The sequence below is a fragment of the Fringilla coelebs genome, assembly GCF_963513975.1.
Source record: "Fringilla coelebs genome assembly, chromosome: 9".
Classification (NCBI taxonomy): Eukaryota; Metazoa; Chordata; class Aves; order Passeriformes; family Fringillidae; genus Fringilla; species Fringilla coelebs.
In genome coordinates this window covers 1329043-1345051 of record NC_140067.1, presented here as the reverse complement: position 1 = coordinate 1345051, position 16009 = coordinate 1329043, and the positions used below count along the sequence as shown (strand labels likewise).

Here is a 16009-nt window from a genome sequence, read left to right as displayed (position 1 = left end):
TGTGTGGAGAGAAGAAGGCTCCTGGATCTCCCAGGAGGCTCGTGTTGGAATTCCCATTCGGCCACAGAAATCCCCTCTGCAGCAGGGTCTGTGCGAGCCCTGAGCTCAGCTCCCTTCTTCAGGAGTCTCTTCCAGAGGGGTGTGAGCTGTGTTGTGCTCCCAGCAAATCCCAGAACCTTCCTCTTCCACCCTTCCCTTTCTTTGCTGGGCCAAAGCTTTGCCCTGTGATGAGGATCTGTTGTATTTGTGGGGTGCTCTGTGGCAGGAAGGAATGATGAATCTGACTCCATGTTCTCAGAAGGCTATTTTATTATTTTATGATAATATATTACAGAATACTATACTTAACTATATTAAGGAATACAGAAAGGATACGTACAGAAGGTTAAAAAGATAACAATGAAACTTGTGACTCTCTCCAGAGTCTTGACACATCTTGACCCTAATTGGCCAATAAGTCAAAACAATTCACATCAAACCAATGAAATAATAACCAGCTGGATAAACAATCTCCAAACACACCACATGTGAGCACAGCACAGGAGAATCAATGAGATAAGAATTTGTTTTCCTTTTTCTCAGAGGCTTCCCAGGAGAAATTCTGGGTGAAGGGATTTTTTCAGAAAATGTGATTGTGACAAGGATCCCTAACTCCCAGTTGTGCCAGCCCTGGAGCAGTGCTTCATCCATCATCCCATCCCTCCTGCCCGTGTTTTTGAGAAAGCTGTAAGACTCTGCTGTCAATTTTGTAGAGAGAGCCGGGCACTGAGCAGCCCCTGCCAGGAATCCACGGGCATCATCCCTCCTGGAATGTTCGTTCCTTGCACAGCAGCTGGGCTGTGCCCCCATCCCGGGCAGCTCCTGGGGCTCTGGCGTGGGCAGCGCGGGGGCAGAGCCCGCGGGCACTCACGGCTCCCGTTCCTTGCAGGTTCCTCGTCCCCGGCACGCCCCGGCACGCCGCTGGCCACGTGTGGCACCCCGCCGCCGCCGCCGCCCCGGCCCCCGTCCCGGCCCAAGCTGCCCCCGGGCAAACCCCCCGTCAGCGATGTGGTACGTGGGGAGGGGCTGGGGGCACGGCAGGGCTGTGCCAGGGGCGGCGGGTGGCATTCCCAGTCCGGAACGGGACAGCGGAGCGGGGCGAGCCCGCCGCGGACACCGGGGTGGGCTGGGCTTCTCCAGGATTTGTGAATGTCCCGTGGGAAGGGCCGTGCCACCTCTGCTCTGGCAGCCTGGTGGTGCCAGCCGCGGTGCTCAGTCACGGCTGCGGCAGGGAGTGGGCTGGGGTGGGAATGTGCCCCGGGAAGGGTCAGGGGGCAGAGCAGAGCAGTTCCAGCCTCCCCAGGAGCGGTGCCAGCTCAGGGCTCTCCTGTGTGCCACCCCAGGCTGCTCCAGGTAAGGTGTGAGGGCTTTGGGGTTGATGCTGGGGATACAAAATGACCCCAAAGGATCCCTAAGGGCCTGGAGAGCTGGGCACTGCTCCCTGCCCAATTCCATCCATCCTACGGCCCCTGGAGCTCCCACCCTCAGTGTGGAATCTCCACCCCCACCCCCGCAGTGGTGGGGATAATCTATTTTCCCAGCTCCAAGCTAAAATGCCATTGGTACTAAAACAACTCAAGTCATTCCAGTTTTTCCTCTGGGCTGAGCAGTCAGGAGGGTCCAGGTGAAGTTTTATTTGTTTGATGCAAATGCTTCTGTGCGGATTTTCTATAACTTTGTGTTGTTTTATGTTTCTCTCCAGTCCAGGCCTTTTAGCCCTCCTATCCACTCCTCCAGCCCTCCTCCGATAGCACCTTTAGCCCGTGCTGAAAGTACTTCTTCCATATCTTCCACCAATTCCCTGAGTGCAGCCACCACTCCCACCGTTGGTAAACACACACAGCATTGCTGTTCTTTCACCTTTCCTAATCCTCCAATAATTCCTGAGGCCTTTTCATTCCCTAGGTCATTCCTTGGGGTCAGATTCGTTAGTTTCCATCAGGGTTTGAAATGCTAAAAGGGATTTGAGGGGGGTGATGGATCAGGAGGGTGATGCCGTGAAGGAAGTTGTTCCAAATGTTGTGGGAAATGGATGTTTGGTGAAAGTCAAGGGAATTGTAACAGAAAATGTGGTTCTGGGCTGTAAATTGGGGTAAAATAAGCTTTTTTTGTGGGGGATGCTTGTGCCTGGAGGGGAGTGGGGCTGGAAGCCAGACCTTGGGATCCAGGGATATTAAATCTCTTGGAATGTCTTAAATTCATACTTGCCCTTAAAGCAGTAATGGAAAAGGGGTCTTGGAAAAGAAAGTGGCTCTTCCCAGCCACTTGGCACGTCCTAGGGCAGAACCATATGCTGCAGTTTCCATCCTGGGAAAAGCGGGGTTTGCCAAAACCCCGGGGCTGAGATGAGGAATGGGAATCGAGTCTGGCTGGCAGCTCCCAGTTCCAGGCGCTGGGTCCCCCCACGCCTCCCTCTCCATCCCCTCTGTCCCCTCCTGTCCCCTCTGTCCCTGCTGCCGGTGCTCATCCCCCCCCTCCATCCCTGGCTGCCAGCCCTTCGCCCTTCGCTTCCTGCGGCTCCATCTCTTCCAGGATCACCTCCCTCCTTTGTCTTTTCTTCCCAACCCTCTGGAAAACCCGGCCTGGCGGGAGTTCCCGTGCTCTCGGCCACCGCGCTGGCGGCAGCGTTTGTCACCGCTGTCACCGTGGGGAGCGGTGGCACTGCCACCACCCCCCCTGCGGTGGCCGGAAGGTGCCGGTGACGGCTCTGTCCCCGCGGTGCCGGTGGCACCGAGCCCTCCCCGTGGCTTTGCTGGAGTCTCGACTGCGTCTCCGTCCTGTTGTCACCTCACTCTCAGGTGTTGTAGGTGCTCGTGCCTGTTCCGGCTGTTGGTCACTGTCACAGCACCTGGCTGAAAAAAATGTCACCAGGACAGCGAGCCCTGAGCGTCCCCTGTGCCACTGGCAGTGGCCTTAGCAGTGCCTGAGGGCATGGTGGCCACAGGCACACGGTGTTAGGGGAGGGGACAGCCAGGCTGAGGACAGGGACAGTGCCAGAGACTGTAGGAGGCTGGGAAGGGCAATGGGAGTGAGCTGACCTCTGCCACCCCAGCTCTCTCAGGCTCTCCGTTTGGATTTTTTTTTTCTCTCATATTTTTGGGATCAAAAGCTGCTGTTTGATGATTTAGTGACTTCCCCGTGCTGAGCAGAGGTGATGAGGTTGCTGGGCTGGGGGGAGAAGCTGGGGTCCCACACCCTCCATGGAGCAGAGCCAAAATCGGGGCTCTGGGGTCACCCCTGGCCAGGGAAGTCCAAAGGGGGCAGCCAGGAGGAGCATCCCAGATTTTGTAGGTGTTGCACTCCCAGCTCCATGCATAGATTATGCTGAGTGGGAAGGGACCCATAAGGATCACTGATCCAACCCCTGGCCCTGCACAGACACCCAACATTCCCACCCTGAGCATCCCTGGCAGCGCTGTCCAAATACTCCTGGAGCTCTGGCAGCCTCGGGGCTGTGCCCATTCCCTGAGGAGCCTGGGCAGTGCCAGCACCCTCTGGATGAGGAACCTTTTCTGCTGGCATCCAACCTAAACCTTGGGAAAAGCTGGATGGGGCACAGGCAGAGACAGACAGGTTTGGGGTCAGCCCTGGGAAAGCACCTCCTTGTCCCCACCAAGGTGAGGGCAGGCACTAGTGCTGGGTGAGCATCCAGGGAAACCCACAGCAGAGGAGGGACAAATTCCAATTCCCAAAAGAGGAAAAGCTGGGCTGGAAGGCGTGCAGGGATGGGCAGGTCTGGGATCAGGGACCACTGCAGGTCCCGGGGGGCTGGGGCACCCCAGTCCAGCTGGGGCTGGAGTCTGGCTCCACCACATTCCCCATCTCCCGTGCCCTGTGGCAAAGTCCCACGGAGTTTGTCCGGGAGCAGGGGCAGGGCTGTTCCATCCCCGTGTCCTCCGTGCTGTTCTGGTGTGCTTTCCTCGTTGGCTGCATGTCAGTCTGGACAATTCCTGGCACAGCAAGGAGCTCTTTTGTTCCCGTGTTGGTGCCCCTCCGTCATTTCTGTCTCTGCGTTGATACAAGTGCGCTGCTTGGTTTCACTTGGGATCCGTGTTTTCATTCTTTTTGTGCTCTTTTTTTTTTCTTTTCTTTTTTTCTTTCTTTCTTTCTTTGTTTCCTTTGCGTTTCTTCTGCTTGTGTTATCAGAGGATGATGCTTTTATTGACAAACTGCCCGCGTTTGAAGGGCGCAGGGAAACGCCGGCAGGTACTGTACTAGCAGGGAGTTTGCCGAGAATTCCGCCTTCGGAGCGGCACCCACCGCTCGCAGCACCTTGCATGACAGTTTCTCAGTGACTCAAAGGACTTGGAGGTGGAAGGTTGGCACCTCCCGAATTCCAAAAGGTTCATTTAGCAGCTCCAAAAGCTGTTTGCCCCACCCCCCTCCCGCCCTCACATCCCGAGTTATTCCAGCGTGGTGCCTTTGGAGGCGGCGGGAGCGCAGGGAGCTGCCTGTGATGGGAAGGGAAGGCTCCAGCTAGGATCCGCTTCTCTGTGTGCGTGTGTCCGGTTCTCTGCAAGTGTCGTGTCCTGAGATGCGAGAGCAAACAGCCACGTGTCACTGTCCCTGAGTGTCACTGCGGGGTGGCATGCGGAGCAGCATCCCGCCGGGAATGCTGAGGAGCGCCGGCCCCGCTCCGCGCAGGCAGAACCCGGAGCGCATGAGCCGACAAACCTCTTCTACCGCGGCCAAAAAAAGCGAGAGCACCCCTGCAAACCGCTCACCAGCGGGCAGAACGACTCTTCCATCTGGGCTTCCATAGCTTTGCTTCCTGCTTTCTGTCCCCCGAGCCGGCGGCCGGGTGTCACGCCCCTGTCCCTGCACGTGTGACCGCCCTGCAGCGCCTCGCCCCCTCCCCGTAGCGACATTAATGACCTGCTCTGTGACTCACACTGTGTCCTTCTCTCTCCCTCTCCTTAACCTTTCCCATCCCGCTTCAACTCCTGGCCATACAGAGAATGAACAGCCTTCCCTCGTTTGGTTTGACAGAGGAAAGTTTTATTTGACTTTCGAAGGTAAGTAGTGCAAAGCACACCCGGTAACCACTCGCTCCCCTCGCTCTCTCGCTCCCGGGGTTCCCTTCCAAGGCTCCATCCAATCCAGCTTTCCGGGCTTCATCCAACCCAGCTTCCCGTGCGGAATGCTATGGCTACTTAGATGACATCGCCAGTCCGACCGGAATCGGTTTGATTTGATTTGGTTTGTGCCATTTGTCCCGCTCATCTCTTTTTTTAACTCGTTGATTTCATTAAAAAAAAAAAAAAAATCCGACCCAAGCAAACCAAAAGCCCAAAGGAACATTCCGAATATTCCCAGACGGAGGTGAAAACCAGGGAGCGGAGCCGCTTGCACTGCCGAGGAACCTGACCCTGCCAGCCAGGGCTTCTCTCCGCGCTCCCCGCTGGCTCCCGGAGCTGGGCGTGGGGAATTCAAACCCCGAGGAGCCGCGTCCGCCGCCTCCTCCGCTCCTCCCGTCCCGCTGTCCGGCCGGCAGGGCTCCGGGAACGCGCTGGCTCTGCCAGCACCGCCCCGGGCTGGGCCAGGTTGTGCTGCCGGGGTGCTCGGCTGGAGGTGCCGGAGGCTTTGGGGTCCCTCGTGGATGAGGATGCAGGGAGGGAAAACCTCGGTTTGGGGCCGATGGCACCTTCTCCGAGCAGTGTCACATCCCAGAGAGGACAACCCCCCGAGGCTTTGGGGGCAGCTTCGTCTCGCAGGCACGGAGCCGACATTTTCCTTTTAACAGCCGAAGGAGAAGCAGGGGTTTGCCTGCAGCCGGGAGGGATTCCCGCAAATCCCAAAGAAGCAGCTGGGAGCTGCTGTGGGGCCTGCAGGCAGAGCTGGGGATGGTTCCATGTGGGATTCCCAAAGTGTCCCCTCCTGCAAAGGAGGGACCTAGGGTGGCGCTGCCTGGCTGGGGAGTGGCCCAGGACAGCAGTGCCTGGCTGGGGACAAAAGGGGTGGCCCAGGATGGCAGTGCCTGGCTGGGGAGTACAGGAGTGGCCCAGGATGGCACTGCCTGGCTGGGGAGCACTGGAGTGGCCCAGGATGGCACTGCGTGGCATGAGCTGCTTGGGATCATGGAGCAAACCCATCCTGGTGACAGTGATGGCTGAGCAGCAGCAGAAAGCAGGGATCAAGGTGGTGACCAGGGGTTTTAGGTCCTTCCTTCCCTCCTTTTTCCAAGGTCCCCACTCTGACAATTCCCACTTTGATGTCCCTGCTCCGATGGCGTCTCCCAGCTTAGACCCAGCAGGGGTCGTGCAGGAGCTGCTTCCTCCTGGTGCTCGGGGCAGTTTTGGTATTTCCAGCCAAAATCCCTGCTTGGGTTTCCTTTCTCAGGGGCTTGTTGGGAGCTCTGGGAAGAGCTGAGGGCAGCAGGGACAGTGTTATTTCTCAGCAGGAATATTCCAGCTCTACATTCCCCCTGCTTCCTTCCTGCCCCTCGCTCAATCCAGCCCCAGCACTGTGCTTTCAGGGCTTTTCCTGTGCCTTGGAATCTTAACCTTGTACTGGAATTCTTGGGCTTGGTTCTGGTGGTGTGAACGGTCTGGAGCTGGGGTGGGATTATCCCAGGAATGCAGGAGTGTGGCACTGCCCCAGGATCATCCCACAGCCCAGCAAGGAGCTGTCTCACTTCCACGCACTGGGTTTCCTCATTGATCTCGAAATATTTAAGCCCAATTCAAAAAGAAAAAAAATATAAACTTCGTGTACAGGGAAGTGAGAAGAGATCTGCTGAGTTTGGTGGCTGGAACTCAGGGCATGGAATACCAGAAGGGAAATTATAGTTTCTTTCTGGATTTGGGTTTGTTTGTGGGTTTTTGGAGTTTTTTTTTTTTTTTGGTGCAAGATCCACGTGCTTGATGAATGTGGGGCAGTTTGTCCCTGTGTGGAAGGAGATGTGGTGATACTCTCATGTTCTGGGATCCCTGGCTACTCCACTGTTGCATTTTCCACCTTTTTTGTAGGGAAAAATAAGGCTAATTAAGCTGGTCTGCTGCTTATGGCTGGATGCAAAGCTCCATAAAGTGGATTTATTTTTTTTCTCTGTCATTATCAGGTCATTTGTGCAAATGAAATGTTTATAAAAATGACTTTTGAAGCAGGAGCTGAAAAGGCAGGTTTGGGGTGGAGCTGTGCCACACCAACTGGATTTCTCTCAAGTTTCTGGACAATAATTGCAATCCTTATAATAGCTTATTCTTTTCATTTTTAATGAAAATATGTGCGTAAGGATTAATTTACTCCCTGAAGTCATGAAGAGAAGGATTTATGGATTCATGAGGGAAGAGTGGAGGGAACCAAGAACCCCAATTCCACCCACATGACCTTTAGACCATTAGAAATGAGGCTGTTTTGTTGTTGTTGCTGCTCAGATGGACTTACATTCCCACATCCCAGCTGAGCCTGGGAATCCAGATCTCCCTGTTTATTCCTGATTTTTCATCCAGGAGAATCAAAGATACAGGGGCAGAGGGAAAAGGAGAGATGAAAGATGAGGAGAAGAGTGTGGTGCTGTGGCAGACCCCTGGCCCTGGCGCGGGGTCCAGGCTAAGCCCAGCTGGAATTTGTGCATTTGGGTAGTGGAGATTTCCTTCTCCAAGGAATGATTATTCCATTGCCAAGCCCTTTCCTGTGCCTTCCCTAGGAGCCAAGCCTGAGGCTCCTCTGCTGCTTGGCACCTCTTCCATAGCCAGACTTTGTGGGTGTTTTTGGATCCCATCTGGTGGGGGCACACCTCGAGCGCTGTGTCCAGTTCTGGCCCCTCAGTTTGGGAAGGACATGGAGACACTTGAGAGTGTCCAGAGGCTGGAGAGGGGCTGGGAACACAAACCCTGAGAGGAACCCCTGAGGGAGCTGGGGGTGCTCAGCCTGGAACAAAGGAGACTCAGGGCTGCCCTCATCACTCTGCACAGCTCCTGAAAGGTGCCTGTGCTCAGCTGGGCTGGGCTCTGTCTGCAGCAGCACTGACACAACCAGAGCACACAGCCTCGAGCTGCACCAAGGGAAATACAGGTGGGATAGCAGGGAAAAGTGTTTAGAGAAAGGGGGATAAAGTTCTGGAATGGCTGCCCGGGGAGGTGGTGCAGACCCCATCCCTGGGGGTGTTTAACAAAGCCTGGATGTGGCACTGGGGGCCAGGGCTGAGTTGGGGTGTTGGGGCTGGGCTGGACTCGATGGTCTTGGAGGTCTCTGCCAACCTGGTGATTCTGTGAATTCTGTGAATTCTTTGATTCTGTGAATTTCCAGGTGGATGCAGTGGGAATGTCCCACTGCCAGGATATCGGCTGTGTTTGATGCTCTGAGGTGTTGTTGCTCTGGGTGGGCAGCAAGGATTTGCTCCCAGTGGTGTCTTTGGGAAGGAATTTTAGAAAATGTTGTCCTGCATGCCCCCTCAGTCATGGGGTTTTGGGATGCGGTGTCCTGTGGTTTTGGGGACCATGCCCTCATCTGGAACTGTGTCTGTTCGTCAGTGGGAATTCCACCAGGGAATCCCTGATGGATATCCTGGGCTGTGGCCTCAGGAGCAGGAGGCTCTGGGCTCGTTAGGATAATGAATGTGTGTGTGGCATGGGTCTGGTGTGTGGGGGTGAGGTGTTCCAGGAACAGCAGGATCCACTCCCTGAGCACCCCCATCCTGGGCTGCAGCTGCAATCCCTGATTCCCCCGAGCCTCCCCGGGGCTGGCACCGAGAGGGACCCGTGTGGCTGCATCAGTGTTTTACACTTTCAGGCTGCATTAGGCACTGGAAGGGAAAATCCCTCATCTGTGCCTCCAGGAAGGAGCACTTAGGATCTATCCATTAACACGTGGGTGCCTCAGGGAGGTGTGAGGATTCCTCCTTGCTGGTGGAAACCATCATTTCCCCCATTAATGTACCCACACTCAAAGTGTCATTGAAGTGACAGAAGTGTATCTCCCAGGAGATGTTGCAAATCCCAATTTCCTGCTCCCAAACCCCTGTTTATTCCCAGGGGTAGCAGCAGAAAAAGAAGGGAAGGGATCGTGTCTGAGGATGGGCCAAGCAGAAGAGCTTGCCAGGAGTGTAACACGTTTTGCTCAGCTTTGCTTCCCCCTTATCCTCTGCCTGTGGAAGTGCTGCCCTTCCCGGGGCTGGTGTTGGAATTCCTGTGGCTCTGGAATTCCTGCAGCTTTGGCTGGAGCTGGCAGGTGCTTGTATGCTCCAAGCAAAGCCCGGGCTGGATCTGTCCCCACTTCCACCCGCCTGGCAGGGATGGTGATGGACTGAGGTGTCCCTGGATAAGCTGCTCCTCTGGAGTCCTTTTCTGTTCCTTTTCAGCAGATTTGGGGCAAAATAATCCTCATGCGTCACCGAGTGTACAGGATGTGGTACTTTAAAAAGGTTCCCAAATGGTGCATTGCAGGAAATAGAGAGGCTGAAGGGTGGTGCCAGGGCAGGGAGTGACCTCTCCAGGATTTTTTGGCTGTCAAACACCTTGGGCATCTGGGCTGATCTTTGGATACTTTCCATGGGGAAGAGGTGTGGGCTTGGCTGTGCCAACCCCTTGGTGGTGGGCACAGGACTTGTGGTCCCTCAGAGGGTTTCCAGCATACCTGGAGCTCCTGAGGAGCACTTGAAGTGATGATTTCATCCTCAAATGTCTTTTGGAAACAATTCCTGGCCAGCAAAGGGAAACCTGTGCGTGATCCTGCAGGGCTGAGTTATTTTAGAGCCTGACAAGTGTCCAAGGAAGCACAGTAACACCAAGGCAAGCTTTTCCCCTTTTCCAAATCACGGAATCCTAGAATGATTTGGTTTGGAAAGAACCTTAAATCTCAGCTCCTTCCAGCTTGTTCCAACTTCCACTCTCCCAGGTGGCTCCTGTCCAAGCTAGCCTTGGATACTTCCAGGGATCCAGGGGCAGCTTCAGCTTCCACAGCTTCTCTGGACAAGCTGTGCCAGTGCCTCTGTTTTTCCAGGTTTCTGATGATTTGCAGATTTCCTGTCAGGCACTGAGGGTTTTGTGGAGTGAGGGGGGTGTGGAGGATGCCCCAGGCATCCACAGGGCAGGAGAGGGGAGCAGAGCAGAGTGTGCTGGGGATTGCAGGAGCCCCCTCAGCTCGGGGGGACATCAGGGAGACACTGCCAACACCCCGATGCCCGGGGTGACACACTGAACCCCCCAGCCCCTCGTTGTGGGCCCCAAAAAGCGACTGCAAAAACTGTCATGCAAAGCCTGCCGTGTGGCAGCCCCGCATGCTGCTCCCGCCTGGCCTCCTCCATCCTTTTCTTTGCTTGCTTTCGGCAGCGGGGCGGGGGCAGAGATCATTTCCCAAACGTTTCGAAAGCCTCATCTGAAGCCTGGGGGGTTTTGGTGATTCTTTGCCCGTGGAGTCAGGCCGGGGGCACGCCGAGGTGCCCGGCAGGTGCCAAGGGGGCCGTTTGCTCTGTTGCAGGCTCGTCACGGGGCCCCAGCCCCCTGACCATGGGGGCACAGGACACCCTGCCCGTGGCCGCCGCCTTCACCGAAACCGTCAACGCGTACTTCAAAGGGGCTGACCCCAACAAGTAGGTGCCGACCCCCGGGGTGTCCCTGCCGTGGGGACAGTGGGGAGGGATGAGGGGTTTGTCAGGGATGAGGAGGGAGGCTGAGGCCTTCCTCTGGCTCTGGCCCAGGCGGTTTTCCAGATGCTTTCTGTTCCAGCTGGGTAGTCAGAAACTGATGCCTTGTGCAGGCTGTCCTAGAGCTGAGGCTGGGCAGAGCTCCAGAATAAAGCAGGGATTGATCCAAAGGATCTCCTCCATGCACCCACCTGGGGCAGCACCAGAGCCCAGCCAGGGCTGCACCCAAGATGAACCAAAATGGCCCCAAAATGCATGGCCGGGCATGGGGTCTCTCCCTGGGATCAGCTCTGCTCCATTTGCACCTTGCAGTTCATTGTCCCATCCCAGCTTCAGCCCCTGCAGTCCCACCCTGCTTGTTTTTCTCTCTCCAGCCCACGGGGTTTGTGCTCTGGGGCTGAGATTTGGATCATTTGTCCTTGGTGCCCAGCTGGAGCAGGAATTGTTTTGTCTCCTGCTCTGTGCAGAGAGCTCAGCATGCCCTGATGTGAAGCCCAGACCCACACACTAAAGCAGAATCTGAATATAGAAAACCCAAACTTGAGGCATCAGGACAGGAGGTGATGTGGCCTGGGGTGTCCAGGGGCAGGACACTGTTGTGGTGACCTGTTTCAAAATGTTTCTGCTGTGGGAAAGGGAGGTGAGGACTTTGTGTGAGGAATCTCAGAGAGCAGCACAGGAAGGGTGGCAGGGGGGCTGCAGCCTTCCCCTTCTGTGCGTGGCCAACACAGGATGGCATTCCAACAGAATTCCAACAGAAACTTGGAGGGGTTTCCCACCTATGTTTTAAGACCCTCTAATAGATAAAACCCAAAAGGGACGACCAAAGACAAATTCATTTCACTGAAATACTGAATGACAGCAAAAATAAGAAGCTGCAAACAGGGTTTATTTAAGCAGATCCCTGTCAGCCCTTGTGCTTTTTCTGCTCTCTCTGAGGCCCTCAGAGGCTCAGATGTGTTGGGTGGGGAAGGGGGGACTGTCCCCACACCATCCATGGTGGCAGCCCTCCCTCGCTGCTGCATTTTGAGCCCCCTTTGCTCCCCCTGGCTCTCTGTGCTGGGCGCTGCAGGTGCATCGTGAAGATCACGGGGGAGATGGTGCTGTCCTTCCCGGCGGGCATCACCCGACACTTTGCCAACAACCCCGCCCCAGCCGTGCTCACCTTCCGCGTGCTCAACTTCAACAGGCTGGAGCACGTCCTGCCAAACCCCCAGCTGCTCTGCTGGTAAGGCCTTCCCCGGCAGCATCCCAGGGGAGGGCGGGATTCCCGGAAAATGGGGTGCTTGCAAAAATGCATGGCCTGAAGTGTCTTCCTTGGGAGCACGTGCTGATTGTGGGAGTGAAACTCTCAAACCCTTAAATACTTGATGAAATCCCAGAATGGTTTGGGTTGATAGAACATCAGGATTATTCTGATATCAAAATTACCCCATGGGCAGAGACACTTTCCACTGTCCCTGGCTGCTCCCAGCCCCATCCAGCCTGGCCTTGGGCACTGCCAGGGATCCAGGGGCAGCCACAGCTGCTCTGGGAATTCCATTCCAGCCCCTCCCCACGATCCCAGGAACAATTCCCAATTCCCAATCCCCCATCCAGCCCTGCTCTCTGGCAGTGGGAGCCATTCCTGTCTCCTGTCCCTCCATCCTTGTCCCCAGTCCCTCTCCAGCTCTGCTGGAGCCCCTTCAGGCCCTGCCAGGGGCTCTGAGCTCTCCCTGGATCCTTCTCCTCTCCAGGTGAGCACCCCCAGCTCTCCCAGCCTGGCTCCAGAGGGGTTCCAGCCCTGCAGCAGCTCTGGGGCCTCCTCTGGGCTCTCTCCAGCAGCTCCAGGTACAGCTGCTGTTGGCCCCAGGGCTGGGGCAGCTCTGCCGGTGGGGCCTGTCCTGTGAGGAGCAGAGGGGCAGAATCCCCCCTTTCCTGCTGCCCACACTGGGGGATCAGCCCAAGATTTGGGGGATGCAGAGGGATGAGGACAAGCCAGAGCTGTGTGGGAGGGAGCCAGTGTTCCTCTGGAGGTGGGATTGAGTGCCATCCCTGCGCTGTGTAGAACAGCCCTGTCCTGCCCAGGCAGGTTATCCAAAGGGTTCCTTCTCCTCTGTGCAGTGACACCGTGCAGAGTGACTCCAACTCCAAGGAGTTCTGGGTCAACATGCCAAATCTGATGACTCACCTAAAGAAGGTATCGGAACAGAAACCTCAAGCCACCTATTACAATGTGGATATGCTCAAATACCAGGTAGGGGTTTTTTTGTGAGATAAAATTATGAAAAAAAAAAAAACAAAAAAAAAACCTGTGCTGATTATGGCTGTAAAAAATGGTAAATGTAAAAGATGGTGTTTCCCTAGTGCAGAGTGGAGCTAATGTGAGGTGGGGGCTTGTTGTCCCACTGTCCCTTCTGTGTGGCACTGGGTTGGCTGGCTTTAAGCCCAGTACTAAATTCAGGGGGAATTCAAGGTCTTGCCTCCAAGTGCGATGTCTGCGTCTGTAAAACGGGATTTCTCCCTTCAGCCCTACGGAAACTAAATGTTTTTTCTGTCATTTTGGAAGGTGTCTGCCCAGGGTATTCAGTCTACTCCATTAAACCTTGCAGTGAGCTGGCGGTGTGACCCTGCAAGCACTGACCTGCGCATCGACTACAAATACAATACAGAGGCAATGACCACGCCTGTAGCTCTAAACAACGTCCAGTTCCTCGTCCCTGTCGACGGAGGAGTAACCAAACTTCAAGCTGTGCTTCCTCCTGCTGTCTGGTAGGGATTGCTCATCCTGTCCCTGCCTAGAATCCCCATCCTGCTGAAAGAGGGTCGGTGGGTGGGAGCAGGGGACACGCTGGGAACCCAAACCTGCCCTCCTCTTGCAGGAGGAAATGTTTAACCCCACTCTGGTTCCCTTTCTCTGGCCATTCCCACAGCAAAATGGTCAGAGATGAAGGGACATGTGCAGGCAGCAGAGCATCACCCTTATTTTGTGTTTTGGCTGCTTTATCCAGAGTTTAGAGGGATGCACAGGCAGGATCCCTGGCAGTGCCCAAGGCCAGGCTGGACACTGGGGCTGGAGCAGCCTGGGGCAGTGGGAGGTGTCCCTGCCATGGCAGGGGCGGCACTGGATAAATTTTAAGGTCCCTTCCAACCCAAGCAGTCTGGCATTCTGGGATTCATGGAAGGACGTGTGGCTGTTGCTGCTGAAGGCACTGGCAAATTTCCATGTCTCTTGTTAACCTGCAATCCTCATAACAATCATACAAATATTTTGTTTGGAAAAGCCTTCTAAGACTATCAAGTCCAACCATGACTTGAACTTTCACTTGCTGGGAAACCCAAATCCAAGCTCACAGAATTGCTACTCTAGAGAGCAGCACCAGAGTAGTTCCCCCCCCACCACACCCCCAGCCTTTAGCAAAATTCAAATTACTCCTTGGCAGTTTCTTGATTCCTACAGAAATGCTCTTCTCCATGTGTTTGCAGGAATGCTGAACAGCAAAGGATATTGTGGAAGATCCCTGATATCTCCCAGAAGTCAGAAAATGGAGGTAATCCTGCAAATATGCATGTCACTATCTCAGAATCCTCCAGGCAGGCATGGACCCACTGAGGGTGCCGGCACACGAGCCCAGACACTCGGGTTCCTGCTGGGGCTTGCTGGGGACAAAGCTATTTCATTTTGGAGCTCAAAAAGCAGGGCTGTGTGCCACCAGCGCTGCTTTGCCAACCACCTTGGCATCCCGAGGGGCATTCACACACCGGGCTGGGATGTGGTGGGGTGCCAAATCCTCAGCTCCCCTCTGCTCCGAGGCTGAGGCCCCGTTGGGAGGATTGCTGTCTCCCACAGGAGGTTTTCCACGTGGAAAGCTGTTCCTAGCGCTGGCATGTGTGAAAAGCCGAATCCTGCTGGGCGGATGAGGGGGTTTGGCTCTGCCCGCCCGGGGACGCTGCGGGGCCGGCCCCGCCGTGGCTCCGGTGGCGCTTTGGCCGTGCCCCCGTCCGTGCCGGGATGCTCGGAGTGCCCCCCGGCGCTCACCGGGGTCTCTCTGCCCTTCCAATCGCAGGTGTGGGGTCGCTGCTGGCGCGGTTCCAGCTGTCGGAGGGGCCGAGCTCGCCGGCCCCGCTGGCCGTGCAGTTCACCAGCGAGGGCAGCACCTTGTCCAGCTGCGACATCGAGCTGGTGGGCGCCGGCTACCGCTTCTCCCTCATCAAGAAGAGGTTTGCGGCAGGTGAGTGCCTCACCGGCGGCTCCGGTGTCCCCGCAGGTCTCCTCTGGCCGTGCCGGGATGCCGGGAGCGCCGGTGCTGCGTGTCTGCACACTGCAGCTCGGGCAGGGGGGGACAGAGGGACAGCCTGCGTGAAATAAATCCTGCTGCCGTCTGCCAGCCTTGGCTTTCACGGCTCATGTCTGCTCCTGCATGAAAGGCAAGGGCTGGCATCTCCAGGGCATCTCCAGGAAGAGCTTTTGCCCCGTTGCTGCAGAGAATAATGAGGATTTCTCCTCATGGCTGCAGAGAATAACGAGGATTTTTCCTTGTGCTTATGACTGTAAAGAATAATGAGGATTTTTCCTCATTGCTGCAGAGAATAGTGAGGATTTTTCTTCATTGCTGCAGAAAATAACAAGGATTTTTCCTTATGGTTGCAGAGAATAAGGAGGATTTTTCTGTGGGCAGGAAGGGCTGGTGGAGGTGGGCAAAAACTCCTGGGAATCAGGGCTGCTCCCTCCCCCCAGCTGATTTCTGATCCCGTTTCTAGGTAAATATTTGGCGGATAACTGATGGAAGCTTATGCAAGTCCATGGAAAATACTATGGAAAATACCCAAGGACTGCTGTGCGTGGAACGGGTTTTAATTACAGTTTAAGGAAAATGAACTAAATCCTGCACTCGGGACATTTCTGTTGGAAGTGTCGACAACTTTCAGCATTTTTTTTCCTTGGAAAACACCGTCTTGACCAGTCCTCCAGTATTTACTTCTAGATGTAACATTGTTAATGGTTTTAAAATGTAATTATTGTATTTGTAAATTGTACTCATTCCAGTAAGGCTGTATTTTGGCAGTTAGACACTTGAGTTTTAGCATTTTACCATTCATGAAATGGATGTAATTTAAACTGTGGTATATAAATCTAATAGTAGTACTGTTGAATGGCACAATGCTTACAGAGGTAGATTGCATTTTGTCAATATATACAATTTAAATACGATACTGGTAGCTGTTATGAAGGGGGTGCCTCATCAAAAGAGAGTTCAGTAGGGCCCACAGGCTGATTTAATTTTCCTTCAGTCCTTAGTACGTCTCACAGCAATCAATAAAAACCTTCAGGTTTAGCTGGTTTAACTCCAGAAAAATATTCTTGGAAAGGTGGAGGTTCCTAGGACAGTCTCCCAGGAAGGAAAT

General features: G+C 54.9%; 1 protein-coding gene across 1 annotated transcript in view; it reads left to right on the top strand.

The window, feature by feature from the left end:
* The window catches only part of SGIP1 (SH3GL interacting endocytic adaptor 1), a gene marked incomplete at both ends in the record, with an annotated part of 47490 nt that extends 32103 nt beyond the window's left edge, over positions 1-15387 (top strand). The window contains 10 exons of the mRNA XM_084210950.1: positions 929-1050; positions 1742-1868; positions 4995-5054; positions 10459-10570; positions 11697-11852; positions 12728-12860; positions 13173-13375; positions 14090-14154; positions 14671-14835; positions 15365-15387. Coding sequence (XP_084067076.1) covers positions 929-1050; positions 1742-1868; positions 4995-5054; positions 10459-10570; positions 11697-11852; positions 12728-12860; positions 13173-13375; positions 14090-14154; positions 14671-14835; positions 15365-15387 — 1166 coding nt within the window. The remainder of the gene's footprint in view (positions 1-928; positions 1051-1741; positions 1869-4994; positions 5055-10458; positions 10571-11696; positions 11853-12727; positions 12861-13172; positions 13376-14089; positions 14155-14670; positions 14836-15364) is intronic.
* Between the last annotated feature and the right edge of the window lie 622 nt (positions 15388-16009).